Here is a 20,003-nt window from a genome sequence, read left to right on the forward strand (position 1 = left end):
GTGGGGGTATCCCGGGGTGGTGGGAAGGGGAGCGGGGGGGCAAGGACGAGGGAGGTCTGAAGGAGGTGGGGTAGTTGTTCAGGGAAATGGGCATTGGGGGGAATTGAGGGAAAGGAGGAGTGAGAAGAGGGTGTTGGGGATCTGGGTGAATGTTGAATTGGAGGAGGGATGGGTAATGAGGCCAGTAGGGAGAGAATTGACAGGAATGGGGCAAGGGGAGGTGCAGGGAAGCTAACATGCTCTTTGCTGCTCTGGCATTTAATTCCTTTGGATTTTGACTGATGCACAGGGATGAACTGAAACGTCACTACAACCTGGGGCAATACTGGATCGAGGTGTCCCTCGAGGATCTGAGCAGCTTCGATGAGGATTTGGCTGACTACCTTCTCAAGCAACCATCTGAACACCTGCCACTGGTAAAAACCCAAAGGCATTCCCCTTTGCCTAAGATATCAGGAGGGAGCATTTCCTTCCCAGCATGGACCATTGTCCATTCAGTGTGACCGCTGACCACGGTTGGGAGGGATCACAGACTTGAAATGTGACACAGGAATAGCTGAGCTGGTGTACCATTGCCCTGGCATTTTCCAATCCTCTGGAATGCACCCTTTCTGTAAAGTTAGTAAATGCCACATGAATCACAGTTGTGATACCCAAGCAGTCAAATAGTCTGGAGTTATCCAGGGTTGCTCCTGGTTAATGAGGTGCTCGGTGACATTATCTGTAGTAGGTTGTTCCTGGTTCCCATAGGGCTTGACCTGAGTGTCCTTTTTGCCACCTGGTTCTACTACTAGGGTGGAAGGTGATGATTTAAATGTTCTCTGAGGAGGGCAAACTTGGGTTGATTAATTAACACCAACGCCACATTCCCAGCTGAGAAAGATGTGTGGTATCGGCCCGCTCTAGAGTCTCGTCGTGGGGTGGGGACTGTGCAGTGTGTGAGTGACTGTAGTTATATCTGTGTGTGTGTGTGCCTCTCTCTTTGCTTCCTGTCCCCTGCAGTTGGAGGAGGCAGCGCGAGAGGTGGCAGATGAAGTGACACGCCCACGCCCAGCTGGTGAGGAGACGCTTCAGGAGATCCAGGTCATGCTGCGGTCCAGTGCCAACTCTGCTAATATCCGCAGCCTGAAGGTAACAACCGGGGAGGGGTTTCTGGTGAGATGTGCCCCTGCCTGTTGGGATATCAGGGAAAGGTTTATTAAGCTCTCACTCTCTTTATGAAGCATTTCATTGCCATATCCCTTTCATGTATGCCCACCTTGTGGAAGTTCTGCTCCCCTCCATCAGGATTTTCATTTTTCTTGTTCAAATATACCAACCTTTTCCTAGCTATAACTAGCTCTGAAGAAGCAGCGCTGGACTTGGAATATTAACTCTGCTTTCTCTCCACAAATGCTGAAGAACTGCTGAGCTTTTCCAGCAGTTTCTTTTTTCGTTTCTGATTTCCAGCGTCTGCAGTTTTTATAAAGATTAGATTACTGACAGTGTGGAAACAGGCCCTTCAACCCAACAAGTCCACACCGACCCGCCGAAGTACAACCCACCCAGACCCATTCCCCTACATTTACCCCTTCACCTGACGCTACGGACAATTTAGCATGGCCAGTTTACCTAACCTGCACTTTTTTGGACTATGGGAGGAAACCCACGCAGTTTAGGGGAGAATATGCAAACTCCACACAGTTAGTCGCTTGAGGCGGGAATTGAACCTGGGTCTCTGGCGCTCTGAGGCAGCAGTGCTAACCACTGTGCCACTTACTTCATACTGTATCCTGTTTCGTGCATTCTGAAGATTAGATTAGTGAGTGATGAGCAAGCCAAAGTACGTTGGTGATTTTTAGAAGATTGGTGGAATAGAAAATGGAGAACATTTTGTTACAAATGGACAGGGGAGTTGGTGAGATCCACAGCTTTTAACTAAAACAACTGTACAATTTTGGACACTACCCCTTGAGAAGGTATGGACTTGCATTGGAGGCAATTCAGGGACGGTTCACTCAGCTGATTCCTGGAATAAAGGGGTTGGCATCTGAGAGGTTGAACACATTGGGCCTATCCTCACGGGAGTGTAGGAGAATGAGAAGTGATCTTATTGAAACATATGAGACCAAAGGATGTTAGTGTTTTGGAGTGGAGAAAATGCGAAAGTGGTTAACAAAAATGGTTCCAGGATCAAGAAACTTCAGTTGTGACGATTGATTGGAGAGGTTGGGTCTGTTCTGCTTGGAGAGAAGCCAGTGAAGGGAGAAATTTCTGGTAAAACAAATAAGGGCAGGTCTTGCACAATTAAAAGTCGGGCCTTGGGTGGTGTTGTAAAACAGAGACATAGGGGTTCAGATGCATAGTTCTTCTGAAATTTGCGTCACATATACACGGTGGTTAAGAAGGCATTTAGCGTCCTTGTCTTCATTGCTCAGATCTTTGAGTAAAGGAGTTGGGATGTTACATTGAGATTGTACAGTACGTGGGTGACACCCCTTCTGGAATACTGTTCAGTTCTGGTCTCTCTGGGAGAGGAAGGATATTATTAAGCTGAGCAGGGTTCAGAAGAAATTAATCAGAATGTTATTGAGAATGGAGGGTTTGAGTTGTGAAGATAGGCAGGGACTTTTTTTCACTGGAGCATAGAACATTGAGGGGCGACCTTATAGAAGTTTATAAAATCATGAAGGGTATAGATAAGATGAATGGCAGAGGTCTTTCTCCTAGGGTGGGAGATTTCACGAGTAGGGGGGGATTTTGAGACTTGGGGGCATATTTGTAAGGTGAGGGGAAAGATTTAAAAGGGACCACAGAGGGTGGTGGGTGTATTGGATGAGCTGCCAGAGCAAGTGGTAAAGTTGGTACAATTTCAACGTTTAAAAGATACTAAGATTGGTACGTGGATAGGAAAGATCTAGAAGGATATGGGCTAAATGCTGGCAAAAGTAATGACGCATGCACTTTAATGTCAAGCCAATTTAGTAGTTTAATCTACTTATTATCTATTAGAGAAATAGGCAAACTAACAAGTGAGTATACACAAATACATGAGTCTGACACTGCCTTCTATCTGTCAGGGACTCTGGTGGTATGACACTCGAAGCTCTGTCTCAGATTCCATGGCACCAATGTTGTGAACCCCTGCCCAATGGTTAAAAAGTCTAATAAGTGGGGCAAAGTCCCTGATACTAATGGTATTCTGAATCTGAGATTGTGCGTTTAATCTCTCTTTAATAATTGCTGTAGTAATTTTCCAACCTTCACAACGGGCTGAAAAACAAATCCAGCTGGCCCCTGTGTTTTTGCAGTTTTGTCATCCAGTGTATAACCAAGATAGTGCCAGAGAATGGCGATATGTACACTTCGCACTGTACTCTTGTATGTCTATAGAGTCATATACAGCATGGAAATAGACCCTTCGGTCCAACCTGTCCATGCCGAACAGACATCCCAACCCAATCTAGTCCCACCTGCCAGCACCCAGTCCATATCCCTCCAGACCTTTCCTATTCATATACCCACAACAATAAAGTCTAATTCCAATTCTGAATTACATAACAGGGCAATACTCAGATGTGGGTCAGTGGCATGTGCTCACCTTCCATGAAAAGCAGGCTGTTTTTGTATTAGACCTGCTTTTCATGTTCTTTTACATTTTCTTTCCAATTAACCCTGAACAATTCGTTTGAAAATATAATTTCAAAACCCAAGACTACGCCCACCATCCTTCTCCGAAACTCCGGTATGTTTAATCCAGTCTCTCGGACATCAGTCTTGCCAGCGGAGGAAGCAGTCAATTACACCGTTGTTGTGCTCCCTCCATAGCCTGACATCCTTCCTCAAATAAGGAGATTAAAACTGCACATAGTACTGCAGGTGTGCAGCTACCAAAACCCTGTACTATTGCAGTGAGGCATTCCCATGCCTGTACTCAAATCCTCTCACTATGAAACCCAATACCTGTATACTTTCTGCAACTTTCACTGGCTGCCTACTTACGATGGCTGGGAGACAAGTAACTCCCATGTCTTGTACTTTCCCAATCTATCGCAATTTAGATGATCTGCCTTCCTGTTTGTGCTACCAAAGTGGATAATCCACCCTTAATCAACATTATACTTCATCTGCCATGCAATTGCCCACTCATTCAACTTGTCCAAGTCACACGGAAGCACCTCTGCAGCTTCTTCCACATTTCATCCTCCCACCTGCATTTTGTGTCTGGGCTGTGGTCGCATCATTCATAATCCAGAGGCCCAGACCAATGCTCTGGGGAACCTTGAACATAAGAATTAGGAGTAAACAGTCTACCCCTTCTCTAAGACTGTGTTCCCTGGTTCTGGATCACCACCACTGTGCGAAAATTCCATATTCTGTGTAATGTCTAAAGATGAAATGTTTTTAAATACCATCCAGGCAAATTTCTGTTTTATAAATTGTTTTTTTTAATAAGGTGTGAGGTTTTGCCTGGCACTGTTTTAATACTCCCTTTCCCCTGTCAGTCGGACCAGATGTCTCGTTTGGTGAAGATTCCGGGCATTGTGATCTCTGCCAGCTCAGTGCGGGCCAAGGCCACCAGAATTGCCATTGAATGTCGTGGCTGTCGCAACGTGATGAGCAACATCGCGGTCCGCCCCGGGCTGGAAGGCTACACCCTGCCACGCAAGTGCAACACGTGAGTGTGAGGCGTGGCATTATCGAGTCTGGATCGTGGGTTGCTGAGGCTATGCCCCCGCTCCCTAACACCTTCACTCCCGTGTCGAAGATTTGCTGCCCACGCCCTGACCTTATTTGCATTGGTGCCTGGTAAAGCCAATGAGTGAGAAACAATGTCCATCATTGAACTTCTATTTGCTCCTGAATTGTGCTGTTCGTTCCTCTGGTTTTTCAATATCCTCATTAGCTACATATCTGGAACGGGCTCCCTTGCTTACATTGTGGAGATTTGTGGGGCCCTCCCTGAGTTTGTTCCTACCCTGATTTATTAAAGGTTTCAGGTTGAAAAGTTTTTTTTCTGGGTAATGTTTCATTTATGTTGGTGGGTAGCGGGGGGGTAGAGATTTGTTGGCCGGTCTGCCTTCAAGCTCAAGGCCTGGGGTGGTTGTTGCTGCTTGCACTGAGGATGACGGAGGCGTTATGTGGGTGTGTTTGCAGGGAGCAGGCCGGGCGCCCAAAGTGCCCCGTGGACCCATATTTCATCATTCCTGACAAGTGCAAATGTGTGGATTTCCAAACCCTGAAGCTGCAAGAAGCTCCTGACGCTGTGCCTCATGGAGAGATGCCCCGACACATGCAGCTTTACTGTGACAGGTACTGGGGTGGGGTGGCGTGACGGAGGTCGGGGTACACTGAGTGATGGGGATGCAGTCAGGCCACATGAGGAGTGGGGCAAGGTTGGTTCACCTGCACTGCAGGCAGTTAACTCTGACTGTGCCTCCCTGGGCAGCAGCAGTGAATAGGGCAGCACGGTGGCTCAGTAGTTAGCACTGCTGCCTCACAGCGCCAGGGACCTGGGTTCGATTCCACTCTCAGGTGCCCATCTGAATTTGCACCCTCTCACTGTGACTGCGTGGGTTTCCTCTGGGTGCTCCGGTTTCCTGCTACAGTGCAATGATGTGTAGGTTAGGTGGAGTGGCCATGCTGAATTTGCTCGTATGTCCAGGGATGTGCAGGCTAGGTGGACTAGCCAGGGTAAATCCAGGGTTATGGGATGCGGATGGAGGAACCAGGATGCTGTCCAGAGGGTCAGTGCAGATTCGATGGGCTGAAACCTTCTCTCTGCAGAGCACAGGTTCTATGAATCTATTTCTGCCCCCAGTGAGTAATTATCCGGTTCTTGTCAGGATCCTGGTCGGGAGGAGGTGGGTGCAGTTACCAATGTGGGCCCTGCTGCATCAATCCATGGGGTTTCTCTATGTAGGAGTAATGTGCTGTGGGTAACGGAGAATCTGTAGGTTTACTCTGTCTGGATTTACAGAAGGCTATTGTGAAAAGTAAGGGCTCATTGTTTAGGGAATAACAGATTGGGATGGATGGGTGATGGGTTGGCAGCAAACAGTATTCTCACATTGGTCTTTGTCTGATTGGACAGTTATGACGAGTGGAATCTTGCAGGGATCTGAACTGCGGCCTCAGCTTTTTACAATTCACACCCAATGATCAGGGCCTAACTTTGCAGACAACACCATGGAAGGCAGGAAAATACATTGTGAAGACTACATGTGGTTGCAGGCCGATCTAGATGGGTTGAGTGAGTGGGCAAAAAAAATCTGGCAGAAAGAGTATAATGTCGAAAAATGCAGTTCACTTTGGTAGGAAGATCTAAAAAGCAGAGTGTTGCATAAACAGAATCACTGCAGAAATCTACATGTTTTGTCACTAGAAGTTATTATGTAGGTACATGAAGTGATCAATGAGGCTAATGAATTTGCTGTCCTTATAAGTGGAATTGAATGCAAGATTTTATGCTCAGTTCACAGGGCATTGGTGAGAGCACATCTTGAATATGGTGTAGAGTTTTGGTCATCATATTTAAGGACCAATGCAGTTGATTCACTGGAGGCTTGTGGCTGAGTTCAGAAGATGGGGCACTATTTTGAGAGCCTCCCTTTTACAACTGAGTTTTGGGGTTTGTGCCCCTCTGTACCTCCATGCTTGGGTGGTGATGTGGTGTTGGTAGATGGAATTGGCCTTTAATCTCCCACCCTCACCTCCTGCTGGTGACTGACCTTCTGTCTCACAGACACCACATTCTCTCTCTCTCTTACACACACACACACTTTGTCTCTCACTCTCTGTCTTCACTGCAGGTACCTGTGTGATAAAGTCGTCCCTGGAAACCGTGTCACCATCATGGGGATCTACTCCATCAAGAAAGCGGGTGCAGGCCGCAACAAAGGTCGTGACCGAGTTGGAGTGGGGATCCGGGGATCCTACATCCGAGTGGTTGGGATCCAGGTCGACACTGAGGGTACAGGTATGTCCTGCCTCTCACCCTGACACAGGCACTCTCTGTCTCTCTCTCTCACACACGCACACGCACACACACACACACACACACACACACACACTTGCACTCAGACACAAGCACACAGATACACATCCCTCCGTTAACTCTCCTATGTGAAATTGTTAACTGGGCTGCCTTAACACTCAGGTCCTCAGATGGCAGAGGACAATGAGGAGCCAGTGAATTGTCCCACTGATTCTGACCATGTTCACACAGTGCCATGCTTTCATGACTATGATCCCTCTCCCCTCAACTCTGAATTCACTGGACCCTATTCCAGGGTTTAAACCAGGACCTCTGTGGTACTGAGGGAGTGCTACACTGTCAGAGCTGCAATCTCACAGCCACCAGTTCACAGAGATGAGCAGGGGATTGGAGCGTTATCCCTAGTGTCCTGGTCAACATTGATCCCTCAGGGAACATCCCGGTGACCTATCACCTGGATATTACCCCGTTACTGTTTTTGGGAGATGACTGTGCACGTTAGCTGCCACACTTCCTCTGCAGGCAGTGACTGTTTCAAAAGTATGTCGGCTGGAAACAGCCGAGGGATATCATGAGGTTATTGGAAAGTTTTGTCTTTTTTTTGCATGAATTACAATTTGATTTATTCATGTAGCTTGAGATTTGTTTCCAAGATGCTCTTCATGTTCTGTTTCAATAGATCATGTGTCCCTTAATCTGGTTTGCCCCTTGAGTGTGCTTGGGTTTTCTCCAGTGGGTGGCTCAATGGTTAGCACTGCTACCTCTTAGCGCCAGGGACCTGGGTTCAATTCCCACCTCGGGCAACTGTCTGTGTGGAGTTTGCACATTCTCCCCGTGTCTGCGTGGGTTTCCTCCGGGTGCTCCGGTTTCCTCCCACAGTCCAAAGGTGTGCAGGTTTGGTGAATTGGCCGTTCTACATTGCCTATAGTGTTAGGTGCATTAGTCAGGGGTAAATGAAGGGGAATGGGTCTGGGTGGGTTGCTCTTCAGAGGGCTCATGGGCCTTGAGGTCTGGTGTGGGAACTTCCTTGGGAGAGACCCATGTAGTCCGATCTAATCGAGGAGGGTTTTGTTTAATTTTAATTGGTGAATAAATTCCGGGACTGAGAGCCGGCAGTGAGCTGACCCGCTCTCTGATGGGGAGTCATCTCTCTGGAACAGGGGTCCTTGATCTCACAATAGTATCATTATCCTTAGGACACGGCCTGTCTGGTACCACAGCCCCACAGGACGAGGAGGAGTTCCGCCAGCTAGCTGCCATGCCCAACATCTACGAGACTGTTGCCAAAAGCATTGCTCCCTCCATCTACGGCAGCTCTGACATCAAGAAGGCCATTGCATGCCTGCTCTTCGGGGGCTCCAGGAAGCGGTGAGTGTTTGTGATGTGGAAAGGGGTGGTTCTGTTAAAGAGATCTACTTGCGATCTTGGTCTGACCCTGCATCAATGTAAACTTCTCCTCTGTGTCTCATTATGGCTGTGTCTTCAGCTGCCAGGTGAGGTGCAGCATAATCATGGTGGAGCAGTCGCTGAAGGTTGGCATGTAGGTTCAGCAGGCAGTGAGGAAAACTAATGGCGTGCTGCCCTTAGAGCGAGAGGGTTTGAGTATAGGGGTAAGGATGTCTTGCTGCAGTTATACATGGCCTTGGTGAGGTTACACCTTGAGTATTGTGTGTAGTTTTGGTCTCCTAGTCTGAGGACAGACATGCTTGCTATTGAGGGAGTCCAGTGAGGCTTCACCAGACTGATTCCTGGGATGGCAGGACTGACATATGGGAAAGACCGGACCAACTGGGCATGTACAGGTAGTTCTGGTATAAAGCGCTTTTGGGCCGCGCAATTTGGCTGTAACGTCACTGAAGAATTAGGGAATGGTATTTTGGAGAACGCTTACCTCTGTTGGAAATAGTGCAATTCCAGCAGGTATTAGTTTGCGCGCTGCATGCGCCGATGTCCTTGGCAAAATCTATGCCGTTTTGCACATGCGCCATCATCTGTACATGTGCGACATTGGTGCCAGTCTTTGTGCATCCGCTGAAGTCTCTGCACACGCTCGATGTCAGCTGCCAGTAGCAGCTTTCTGAGAGAGGTACTGTACAATGAGAAGTTTTCTTACTCTTATTAATGCACTGTTAAATTTGCTTTTGTTAATAAATATGATTTCAACCTTCATTCAGGCTGTGCTATACTTGGCGTTAAGATTTTGGATGATTGTTGAGCGATCATGAGTAATTTTGTTTTTTGCTGGTCAGCCCCTAACCCCACTTTTCCCAAAAGCCCCATTGTTTCTATTAAGTGATTTTCTGTGAAGCAAGGTTTTACTGGATTGCAAATACAGCTTCATAGGAGTTTGTACTCATTGGAGTTTGGAAGAAAAAGGGGGGTCGCTTATAGAAACTCCTGATGGGACTAAACCAGCTAGATGTGGGAAGAATGTTCCAGATGTTTGGAAAGTCCAGAGCTAGCGGTCACAGTCTAAGAATAAGGGGTAAGCCAGTTAGGACTGAGATGAGGAAGAAGTTCCTCACTCAGAATCTGTGGAAGTCTCTCCTGTAGGGAGCTGGTGGGGCCACTTGATTAGATATATTCAAGAGGGAGATGGGCATAGTCCTTGTGGCTAAAGGCATATGGGGAGAGAGTGGGAATGGGATACTGAGATTGCATGATCAGCCGTGATCATACTGAATGACGGTGCAGGTTCGAATGGCCTGCTCCTGTACCTTGTTTCTAAATCATACCCTGAAAATCTCTTCACTTTGTACCCACTTCCTAAAACATGCCTCAAAATCTGCTTTCAACCAAGGTTTTGGTGGTCTGTCCCGACACCTTGGTATCTGATTTTGTTCAGTAATCAAACAGTGCTGGTGTGTACTGTAAGGTCGCTGAGAGTGTGTGCATGTTTCCATGTGTATGTGTGCTTGCTCTTACCTTGGTTCCGCAGACTGGGATTTGCCTCAAAATGGGTCACAGTCACAGAAATCGGAGAAAACCCGTTTCGAATTGAGAGGAGGAACATGTTCACATGGCATGGCAAGTTTTTGTTATCCTCTGCCGCAACGCCGTGGAAGTTCATTTATTGAATATATTTGATGTGTGTGCATGCAAAATGCGTTGCCTGGGAATGTGGTGGAGGCAAGTTCAATTGAGGGGTACTGGATAATTATTTGGATGGAAATTGTTGGTACGTGGAGAAAGCAGGAGTTTGACATTAAATAATCTTCTTTTGAAGAGCTGGTACAGACATGGTAGGCCAAATTGCCTCCTATACCAATTCAGATGTTCAAAAGTGAGGTGAATAGATTTCTAGTCATTTAACTACTTCTGTATATGCTGATAGGGGAGGGGATCAAGGTACAACATACCAGTGATTGACTGGGTGGTTTAACTGGCCTTTGCTTCTCCCCCTGTAGTCTGCCGGACGGTCTGACACGGCGAGGTGACATTAATTTGCTGATGCTTGGGGACCCAGGGACGGCCAAGTCTCAGCTGCTGAAGTTTGTGGAGAGGTGTTCACCCATCGGGGTAAGCATGGCTACCTGCGAAGGTTGTGAGGACACCTGAATAATGAGATGATTCACCTGCTCTGCTTCTCTGTGTAGTTCTCAGTGCCATTAGATTAGATTCCCGACAGTATGGAAACAGGCCATTCAGCTCAACAAGTCCACACCAACCCTCCGGAGGTTAACCCACCCATTCCCCATATTCACCCCTGACTATGGGCAATTTAGCATGACCAATTCAACTAATCTGCACATCTTTGGACTGTGGGAGGAAACCAGAGCACCCGGAGGAAACCCACGCAGGCACTGGGAGAACGTGCAAACTCCACACAGACAGTCACCCAAGGCTGGAATTGAACCTGGGTCCCTTGTGCAGTGAGGCAGCAGTGCTATCCACTGAGCCACTGTGCCATTCTCCTGCCTTTTCCCTCTAACCGAATATGTTGTTCCTTTTCAAATAACAATCTAAAACACCGTTTGAATGCAATCTATCTCCACTGTTCCCCACCTCCATTATTTTATTTCTTCCAATGAGACTATTTTGCTGCTATTACCAATTGCTTTAGATTGGCATTGCTCTAGTTCCTAAATTCTTCATGAGGGGGAGGACATTCTCCTTCTCTACTCTGTTATGACCCGTTATGATTTTAAAGACCTCTATCAGATCTCCTCCCTGCATTTGCCGGTCCAGGGCAAACAGTCCCACCTTCTCTAATCCTGCACTGAGGCCTAGTATTACAGGCCTTGGCTCCTGGTGTCAGCTCCAGATGTGGTGTTGGAGCTGGGATCTCAAGGTCACGGGTTGAATTAGCATATTGATTTATGCGCCAGCTCCAGATAAAATGAGCGCTAAAACTGTTGGGTGGGTCAGGGAAACCCAGAATCCTTCAGGGCTGACAGTGGTCTGGTCCAGCCTACATGTGACTCCAGTCCGACCCTCCCCACATGCCCCTGAGGTCAGCAATAAAGGTCGCTTTTCCCTGTGTCCCTGGGAGCGCTGAGGGGCTGGTGCTGTTCGATTTGCTGGCTCCGCTGGAAGCAGGAGGGAGACTGTCCGCATGCCACGGTGACTCCTCTGCTGATGGGTGTGGACTGTTTTTGTGTTGTGTAGGTGTACACATCTGGGAAGGGAAGTAGTGCGGCCGGACTCACTGCTTCAGTCATGCGGGATCCATCCTCTCGAAACTTCATCATGGAGGGGGGCGCCATGGTTCTGGCTGATGGGGGCGTTGTCTGCATCGACGAGTTTGACAAGGTACGAGGGAGTGTGCTCAAAGGCTCTCTGGAACTAGTCAATGTATACCGGACCAGCTTGCGACGTCTGATCCAAAGCAAAATTCCTTATACGGGATAGCGAGTGTGTTGCATTGAATGTAATTTTGTCAAAATTTGAACATTAAATTACCTCAGTGTGTCAGTAATTTTGAGGAGGGAACTCTGATAGTTCTGTGCTGCATTGATCCTGATAAGGTGGGTGATCTCCCATGACTAGAAAGGTGTGTTTATTAATGTTTTAGTGCAATACAAAACTGCTCAATGATCAGTTGGTCCAACTACTCTAACTCTTTGTGCCAGTGAGTTGAATGTTTTGCCCCAGTTGAGAAATTTGTAAATAGGGGTTGTGTTCTTTGAATGACGGGTTCACTCTAGGGTGGAGGTGAGGTGAGCAGTCTCCACTTAAAGACTCGTGAATCTTTGAAATTGACTCCAGCGTGCTAGTGGAGGCAGCAGTGCAGTGGTTACGTCACTGGGCTTGTAATCTAGAGGCCCTGGATCATGTTCTTAAAATTGAATTTGATAAAATCTGGAATTGGAAAACTATCCTCATAGTGACCGTGCAGCTGTCATCTGTTGTAAAAATCTATTGGGTTCACTAATGTCCTTTTAGGCAGGGAAATCTGCCATCCTCGCCCTGGTCAGACCTATAGGTGACTCCAGACTGACAGCAGCGTGGTTGACTGAGTGTTTTTTGCTGCCCCCTTGAAATGGCCTAGCAAGCGATTGCATTCAAGAGCAGTGAGGGGTGGACAACAACTGCTGGCCCAGCCAGTGACATTCATGTCCCATGCAATCATAAAAGAAACTACAGGTGAGAGGGGTAGAATGGCCTGGCGCCTTGAACTTTGCTGACTCCAATCTGCTGTGTCTCAGATGCGTGAGGACGATCGAGTGGCAATCCATGAAGCCATGGAGCAGCAGACCATCTCCATTGCCAAGGTGAGAAGCCAGCCCCAGGTGGGGGCATGCTTGGGACTGTGACCCTGAGGTCAGAAAGCTAGGAGGGAGTTTTGTGGCGTGTTTTGTCAAACGAGAGTCTTTGGGGTAGTAAGGTGGGATTTTCCAGGAAGCAGGGAAGAATGGAGAGGCCAGCTCAATGTACTGTGTCCTGGGACTATCCTGACAGGCTGAGTGGCTTCCTTTGGCACTGGGACCATTCTATGAAGGGAGGGTGGAGGTCACAGTTGAAAGGCTGAGATGATGGATTTGTATAAAGGCATGGGCTGACAGCTGGAACTATTACTGGGGACCGTGTCTCCTTGTGGATTTGAATGAACTTTGCTGATCTGGAGGCCTAGCTTTGCTTACAAGCAGACAAAACATGTCCAGAAACCCTAGCCACTCTGCTCTACATCAAAGTCATCTTGGAAATGACTGCCAGATACTCCGACCTCTTGGCATCATGGTAGCTCACAAAACCACCAAGACACTAAAACAGCAGCTAATGAACTTGTAAGACCTATACAGACAACAAACAAAACCAATGTCATTTACAACATGCCATGCAAGAACTGTAACAAACACTATATTGGACAAACAAGAGAAAACCAGACACCAGGATACATGAACATCAACTAGCCACAAAAAGACATGACCCACTCTCACTAGTATTCTTACATACAGATGAGGAAGGACAACACATCCATCCTAGGACAAGTCAAACAGAGACATGCACGAGAATTCCTAGAAGCATAGCATTCCAACCGGACCTCTCTCAACAAACACATTTCCTTGGATCCCATTTACCTGAGGTATCGGGCCTGGGACGTTAAGGTGGGTATTGTTGCTGAGGACAAACTCCATCAGTTGAGGAGGGTTGCCACTGTTAGAGTGGATGGCAGGGATGTTTCCCAGGGCTGTGTGTTGCAGGAATATTGGAGACTTGGAGGATGATGGGAATGCTAACTGTTCCACAGGCTGGGATCACGACCACTCTGAACTCACGCTGCTCGGTCTTGGCTGCAGCAAACTCTGTTTTTGGACGCTGGGATGATACAAAAGGAGAGGAAAACATTGACTTCATGCCAACCATCTTGTCTCGATTCGACATGATCTTCATCGTGAAGGACGAGCACAATGAGGAGAGAGACATGGTGAGGCTAGGGTCAGCAGCGATGCTGGTCATGACATGAATCACTGAGGCTTTAGTTTGGGAATGTGAGGAGAGGCTGTGGGGTGAATTGATGAGAATTCAGTTTGCAAGTGGGTGGGATGCTAGTTGTGATTACTTAAGCTCTCCAGTGGCAGTGTAGTGGTAATGTCACTGCACTGATAATACAAAAAACTTCCAGGCTAACATTCTGGGGTCATAGGTTCAAGTCCCATCATAGCAGATGGTGAACTTTGATCTTTTACAGGATGTTGGTTTGGCCGCATTTAGAATACTGTGTACAGTTCTGGTCGCCACATTACCAAAAGGATGTGGACACTTTGGAGAGGGTGCAGAGAAGGTTTACGAGGATGTTGCCTGGTAGGGAAGGTACTAGTATGAAGAGAGGTTGAGGTTAGGTTAGGTTTATTTTCATTAGTAAAAAGGAGATTGAGGGGGGACCTGATTGAGGTTTACGAAATAATGAAGGGTATAGACAGGGTGGATAGAGACAGGGTGAAGGATTTAATAACCAGAGGTCATGCTTTCAAAGGTGAGAGTGGAAAGTTTAAGGGGATACACGTGGCAAGTACTTCACACAGAGGGTGGTGGCCGTTTGGAACGCGTTTCCAGCAGAGGTGGTAGAGGCAGGCACGGTAGATTCATTTAAGATGCGTCTGGACAGATGCAAGAGTAGGTGGGGAGCAGAGGGATACAGATGCTTAGGAATTGACTGACTGGTTTAGACAGTACATTTGGATGGCTCAGGCTTAGAGGGCTAAAAGGCTTATTCCTAGGCTGTAAACTTGCTTTGTTCTTTACCTGGAACCTTCTGTTGAGGTGGATTAGAATGTAAAATTGAAGCTAGTCTTAGTAAAGGTGAACATGATGACGAGCAACAATTACTGCAATGGACCAGATGGGTTTTTAATGCCTCTTAGGGAAGGAAACTGCCATCCTTACCTGATGTAACTAGACAAGGGTCCAGACCTTCTGCAATATGGCTGTTTCTTAATTTTCTTCTGAAATGGCTTAGAGAGCCACTTGGTTTAAGGGCAACTAGAGATGACAACAACCATGTCCTGTGAATAGTTCAGATAAATTCCAGTGGTACCCAGGGTGAATTGTGCGCCAGCTGATTACCTCGTGTTCGGTTCCTTCGGTTTGTCAAGAAACTCATTTTTTGTTTTTTTTTCTCCTCTCTGCCACAGACTCTGGCCAAACATGTCATGAATGTGCATTTGAGTGCCCTGACCCAGACCCAGGCAGTCGAGGGAGAGATCGAGCTCAGCAAGCTGAAGCGTTATATCTCGTACTGCCGCACGTGAGTGAGGGGGGGGGGGAGCAGCCAGACTGCTTTTGCGATCATTGAGTTTATTGGGATGGGGATGCGCACGGTGCAAAGGAGAGGATAGAACTCGTTTTATGCCTCAGATCCTGGCTGGGAGTTGGTCAAGACCTGGAGATTGAGTCCCATCCTTGGCAGTTAGTTGAGGATTGAATTATTTTAGCCTGGAGTCATGGGTAAGCCAGTGTGAAGGGAGACAAACTTGTGTTGCATTGTGCATTTGAATAGCCACCTTGTTTTTGTGTGCTGGGGGAGGGTTAGATGAGGCTGCATGCCTCTCAGTTGGCTCTGCTGGGTGAGTAGTTGGGACTGGGTTTTATTGGAACACAGAAAAAAAGTGCTGGAGAAACTCGTCAGGTCTAGCAGCGACTGTGGACAGAAAATATAGTTAATGTTTCGAGTCCTGTATACTTTCGTAACAACTTCTAAACAGAGGCTGTTCTGAATACTTTTATTTGCATGTTTCAGATATCCAGCATCCACGGTTCTTTGTTTTATTTTGGGGTGGGCTGGTTCAAGGGTTTTGGTAAGGGTGTTTCTGTATTTATAACCTCCCCGTCTCGGGGTTATCTCCTGCAGGAAGTGTGGGCCTAGGCTGTCGGCAGAGGCAGCAGAGAAGCTGAAAAACCGGTACATCCTAATGCGGAGTGGGGCACGGGAACACGAGCGAGAGAGTGATCGGAGCAGCAGCATCCCCATCACTGTCAGGTCGGTGTCTGCTGCTCAGCCCTCAGTTACGTCAGTGCCAACAACCTCCTTCCCCCAACACCTTGGTTGCCACCCCCTCCTGTATCCACTGACTCTGTCTCTTCTCCCCCCTGCAGGCAGCTGGAGGCCATCATCCGGATCTCCGAGTCACTGGCAAAGATGAAGCTGCAGCCGTTTGCCACGGAGCGTGACGTTGAGGAAGCCCTGCGGCTGTTCCAGGTCTCCACCCTGGACGCGGCATTGTCGGGAAGTCTGGTTGGTGAGTGAGGGAGGGGGAGCAGATCGTTGAGAGGATGATGTTTGCTGGCTTTGTTTCGTTGTGCCAGAATGAGGTTTTGCGAAGGGGTCTGCAGTGGCCAAACCCCACGGAATCTTGTGAACTAGTGCCGTTCACAGACATAACGCAGCATTACCATTGCGGGGTCAGGAACTGGCTGAGTGTTTGGGAGGGCCTGCAGGCAGGGGAGGGGATGGTTCTTGGTGCACTGAGGCGAGAGGGTTCTTACTGGGATGCGATAGGCACGACCCTGAGGGGACGAATGGAGGTCTCCTCTCTGGGTCCTCTGAACCCATGCTCTGCCTTTTTTCGCCCCACCCCCAGGAGCTGAGGGCTTCACCACAGCGGAGGACCAGGAGATGTTGGTTCGTGTTGAGAAACAACTGAAGCGTCGCTTTGCCATTGGCTCGCAGGTTTCCGAACACAGCATCGTCCAGGACTTCCTCAAACAGGTGGGTGGCTCACTTGCCGGGACTGGCACTGACAGCAATGGACTGAGTGGCCTTTTGCCCCAACGCCACATTTGCTGGTCCTGGTGCTGAACAGAGAGGGACAGTTGATTTGTGGCTGGAGCACAGCCTCAGGCTAGTCTTGATCAAATCAAATGCCAGAGGTTGAGGCAATAAAAACGTTAGAAGTCCCATCATCTTATATGGCAGTCAGGTAATAAAACACCAGTGCGAGCAGCAGTGCTGTGGTTTAAATCCCACCCTGACTCCTGACAATACTTGAATTCGATCAATCCACCTGGAATATGAAGCTGAAACAAAAACAGGAAAAGCTGGAAAAACTCTGCAGGTTTGGTAGCATCTGTGGAGAGAAAGCAGAGTAAACATTTCAGGTCTAGTGACCTGATTTCCAGCATCTGTAATTCTTTTTTTTTGGAACATGAAGCTCTTTTCAGTCAAGGTGACCATGACAGCTAACATCATTTTATCCTCTGGTTCACTCAGGCCCCTTTTTGGGGAGGAAATCTGCCACCCCTCACCTAATTTGGCCCACAGTTGATCCCAGGCTCCAAACCAGTTTTCAAAACCCTTCACCATGGGGATGAGAAGTTGTTTCTCCCCTGTGTTGTTGGCCTCTGCATTTTTTTTTTCAGTAGAGGCAGGGTCACCTTGAATTTTGTTAAGGTAGTTTACAAAACGTTCACACACTGATTCCTGGGGTGATGGGGTTATCTCACTAGGACAGTGTACACAGGGTTGGACCTATAATCTCTAGAGTTTAGAAGAATGAGCTGTCATCTTATTGAATGCCATAAGGTCCTGCAGGAACTTGACTGGGTGGATGCTGAGGCAATGTCCGTTCCCTCCCGAGTGGCAGAGACCAGAACTGGGGAAGAGAGAGTTTAACTATACAGGATGTCCTTTAAAACTGGAGGTGATGACAATTTGTTGGAAGGTCGAGAGTCTTTGGAATTCTCTTCACCCCGAGATAGAAACCACACAACACCAGGTTATAGTCCCACAGGTGTATTTGGAAGCACTAGCTTTCAGAGCGCTGCTTCTTCATCAGGTGAAGACAACCACCCAGTGAGGGAGCATCGCTTCGAAAGCTAGTGCTTCCAAATAAACCCACTGGGCTATAACCTGGTGTTGTGTGATTTTTAACTTGGTCCTCTCCAATTCCACACAGGAACCTCCACTTCATTTCTCCCTGAGAGTAGTGAAGCCTGAGCAATTAAATATTTTTAAGGCAAAGGCTTTTAGTTAATACATGTCAAAGGTCTCCTGCCATCATGACCATGATTAGCTATGATCTTATCAAATGGTGGAGTTGGGCCTGATGGACCAAATGGCTTGCTCCTGATTAATTATGTTTGTATGACTCTCTACCAGCCTTCTGAAATGGCCTTGCAAGACTCCGTTTAGGGAGAGTTAGAGATTGGCAACAAATGCTGGTCCAGCCAGTGATGCTGCATACCCCGATTTAAGAATGAAGGGAGAGAAAAGTCAGTCGGGCCTCCATCAGAACCCGGCCGAAGAGAAATGAAACGCAGAGCAATGCTGGAGAGCTTTGGGAGCCAAACTTACCAGATGCTCCCATTCCCTGTCTGAATTCAAATCACCCTGAGGCCTCTCACTAGCAATTACCTAGCCAGAGCCAAAGAATTGTGTCCAGTTCTGGTCAGTGTTCCTGAGAGGGGGCAGAGGAGTTCTGTCAGAATGGTTCTACAGTTTCAGAAGGCAGTTAAGAATGAGGTCACGTTGCTGTCGTATGTAGGCCAGACAAGCTAAAAATGGCAGATTTTCTTAAACCGTGAATGAACTGGATGGGTTTTGGCTTCAAGATTCAGTTGGAGAATGTCGATGTACAAGATTCTAACAGGTTTAAATGACGTAGACAAGGGTATCCCTTTTTGATGGGAATAGCCTGCAGCTGCTTGGGTTCTTTTGTAGGGGAATTAAGAAAAGTGAGATTGAACTGAGGCATTCAGTTAGTAAGAGTTAAAGTTTGGTAAGGTAAAGAAATTTGCATGTAGTGAATCGCTAGTGAGACGTGAGTTAAACTTCACTCAGACTTGAAAGATTAAACAAAAGTTTGCAGGATTCCTGGCTGTTGGAGCAGAGATTGTTGTAGACATGGGAGAAGTATTCCAATGGGGAAAGTGAGAACAGGGCAGTGGGGGTTAATTTATGATTGACTGGGGGCTTTGGGGAACAGGTGGGCTGATGGAATTGGGGTGGCTTAAGCACGATGAGCTGAATTGCTACTCATACTATTAGTAATGAGTGTCCCTCTCCTCTTGCTCTGTTCTCTTGCAGAAATATCCGGAACATGCCATCTATAAGGTGCTGCATCTGATGATGCGACGAGGTGAGATTCAGCATCGAATGCAACGCAAGGTCCTTTACCGCATCAAGTAATGATGACTGTGGTGAGGGGGTGAGGCTGGGGCCTCTGCAGCCACCTTGCACTGTGTGTGTGATCCACCCCTTTTCTGCCTGTGTGCCTGCTGTCCTTGCCCTGGGTCTAGAACCAGGTTACCAAGGTGACGTGGCAGTTATTGGTAACTGGGAGGCTGCAGGTGGAGACAGGCTGGACAAATGGCCTTTGGACAGCCATAGCTTTTGTCCTTTTATTAATCACTGGATAAGGAATTTGTGACACTCTATCTGACAACTCTTTTAATTCTTCAATAAAGTTGCTTGCCAGAAAGGTTTCTGTTTCTAACTTGTGTGTATGTATTCATTGTGATTCTTATTCAGACAGTGCCTGCCTTCAGGAATATGTCCTTTGTTGGCCCTCCTTGAATATCCTGGTGGGGAGTTTTGCTACTGTTATTCGGGAGGCTTTGCACTGTTCTGATTGGTGGTTGGGATCCTAAGCAGTAGTGAGGAAAAAGAAGAAAGGTAAGCCTGACAGTGGTGGTGGATAAGTTGCTGGAAGGGATTCAGAGACAGGATTTACCTGCATTTGGAAAGGCATGATTAGGGATAGTCAACATGGTTTTGTGCGTGGGAAACTGTTCATAAACCTGATTGAGTTTTTTGAAGAACAGACCAAGAAGATAGATGATGGCAGAGCAGTATACATTCTCTACATAGCCTTTGACAAGGTTCCGCACAGCTGACTGGTTAATGAGATTAGATCACATGGGATCCAGGGAGAGGTAGAGATTAGATTCCCTACAGTATGGAAACAGGCCCTTCGGCCCAACGAGTCCACACTGACCCTCCAAAGAGTAACCCACTCAGACCCATTGCCCTATCCTATATTTACCCCTGGCTAATGCACATAACACTACAGGAAATTTTAGCTTGACCAATTCACCTGACCTGTACATGGTTGGATTGTGGGAGGAAACCAGAGCACCCGGAGGAAAC

At 47.6% G+C, this 20,003-nt stretch overlaps 1 protein-coding gene across 1 annotated transcript; it reads left to right on the forward strand.

Annotated features, from left to right (window-relative positions):
- Nucleotides 1–281: 281 nt before the first annotated feature.
- On the forward strand, nt 282–19,350 carry mcm5 (minichromosome maintenance complex component 5). The gene is made up of 15 exons (XM_043679318.1): nt 282–416; nt 1,003–1,131; nt 4,485–4,657; nt 5,137–5,292; nt 6,792–6,958; nt 8,173–8,344; nt 10,384–10,495; nt 11,585–11,728; nt 12,625–12,690; nt 13,668–13,844; nt 15,052–15,164; nt 15,768–15,896; nt 16,013–16,155; nt 16,498–16,625; nt 18,942–19,350. The coding sequence occupies exons 1-15, from the start codon at nt 282–284 to the stop codon at nt 19,041–19,043; spliced, it is 2,046 nt and encodes a 681-aa protein (XP_043535253.1). The 3' UTR covers nt 19,044–19,350.
- The last annotated feature ends 653 nt before the right edge of the window (nt 19,351–20,003 follow it).

This window comes from Chiloscyllium plagiosum, chromosome 39 (genome assembly GCF_004010195.1).
Source record: "Chiloscyllium plagiosum isolate BGI_BamShark_2017 chromosome 39, ASM401019v2, whole genome shotgun sequence".
Taxonomy (NCBI): Eukaryota; Metazoa; Chordata; class Chondrichthyes; order Orectolobiformes; family Hemiscylliidae; genus Chiloscyllium; species Chiloscyllium plagiosum.

Bases quoted from the DNA above. Each gene is read 5' to 3' on its own strand.
- mcm5 (XM_043679318.1), top strand. From the start codon at position 282: ATGCACAGGGATGAACTGAAACGTCACTACAACCTGGGGCAATACTGG. The intron at 8,345-10,383 runs GTGAGTGTTTGT...CTCCCCCTGTAG, and splicing joins TTCGGGGGCTCCAGGAAGCG to TCTGCCGGACGGTCTGACAC. The intron at 16,626-18,941 runs GTGGGTGGCTCA...GTTCTCTTGCAG, and splicing joins TCCAGGACTTCCTCAAACAG to AAATATCCGGAACATGCCAT.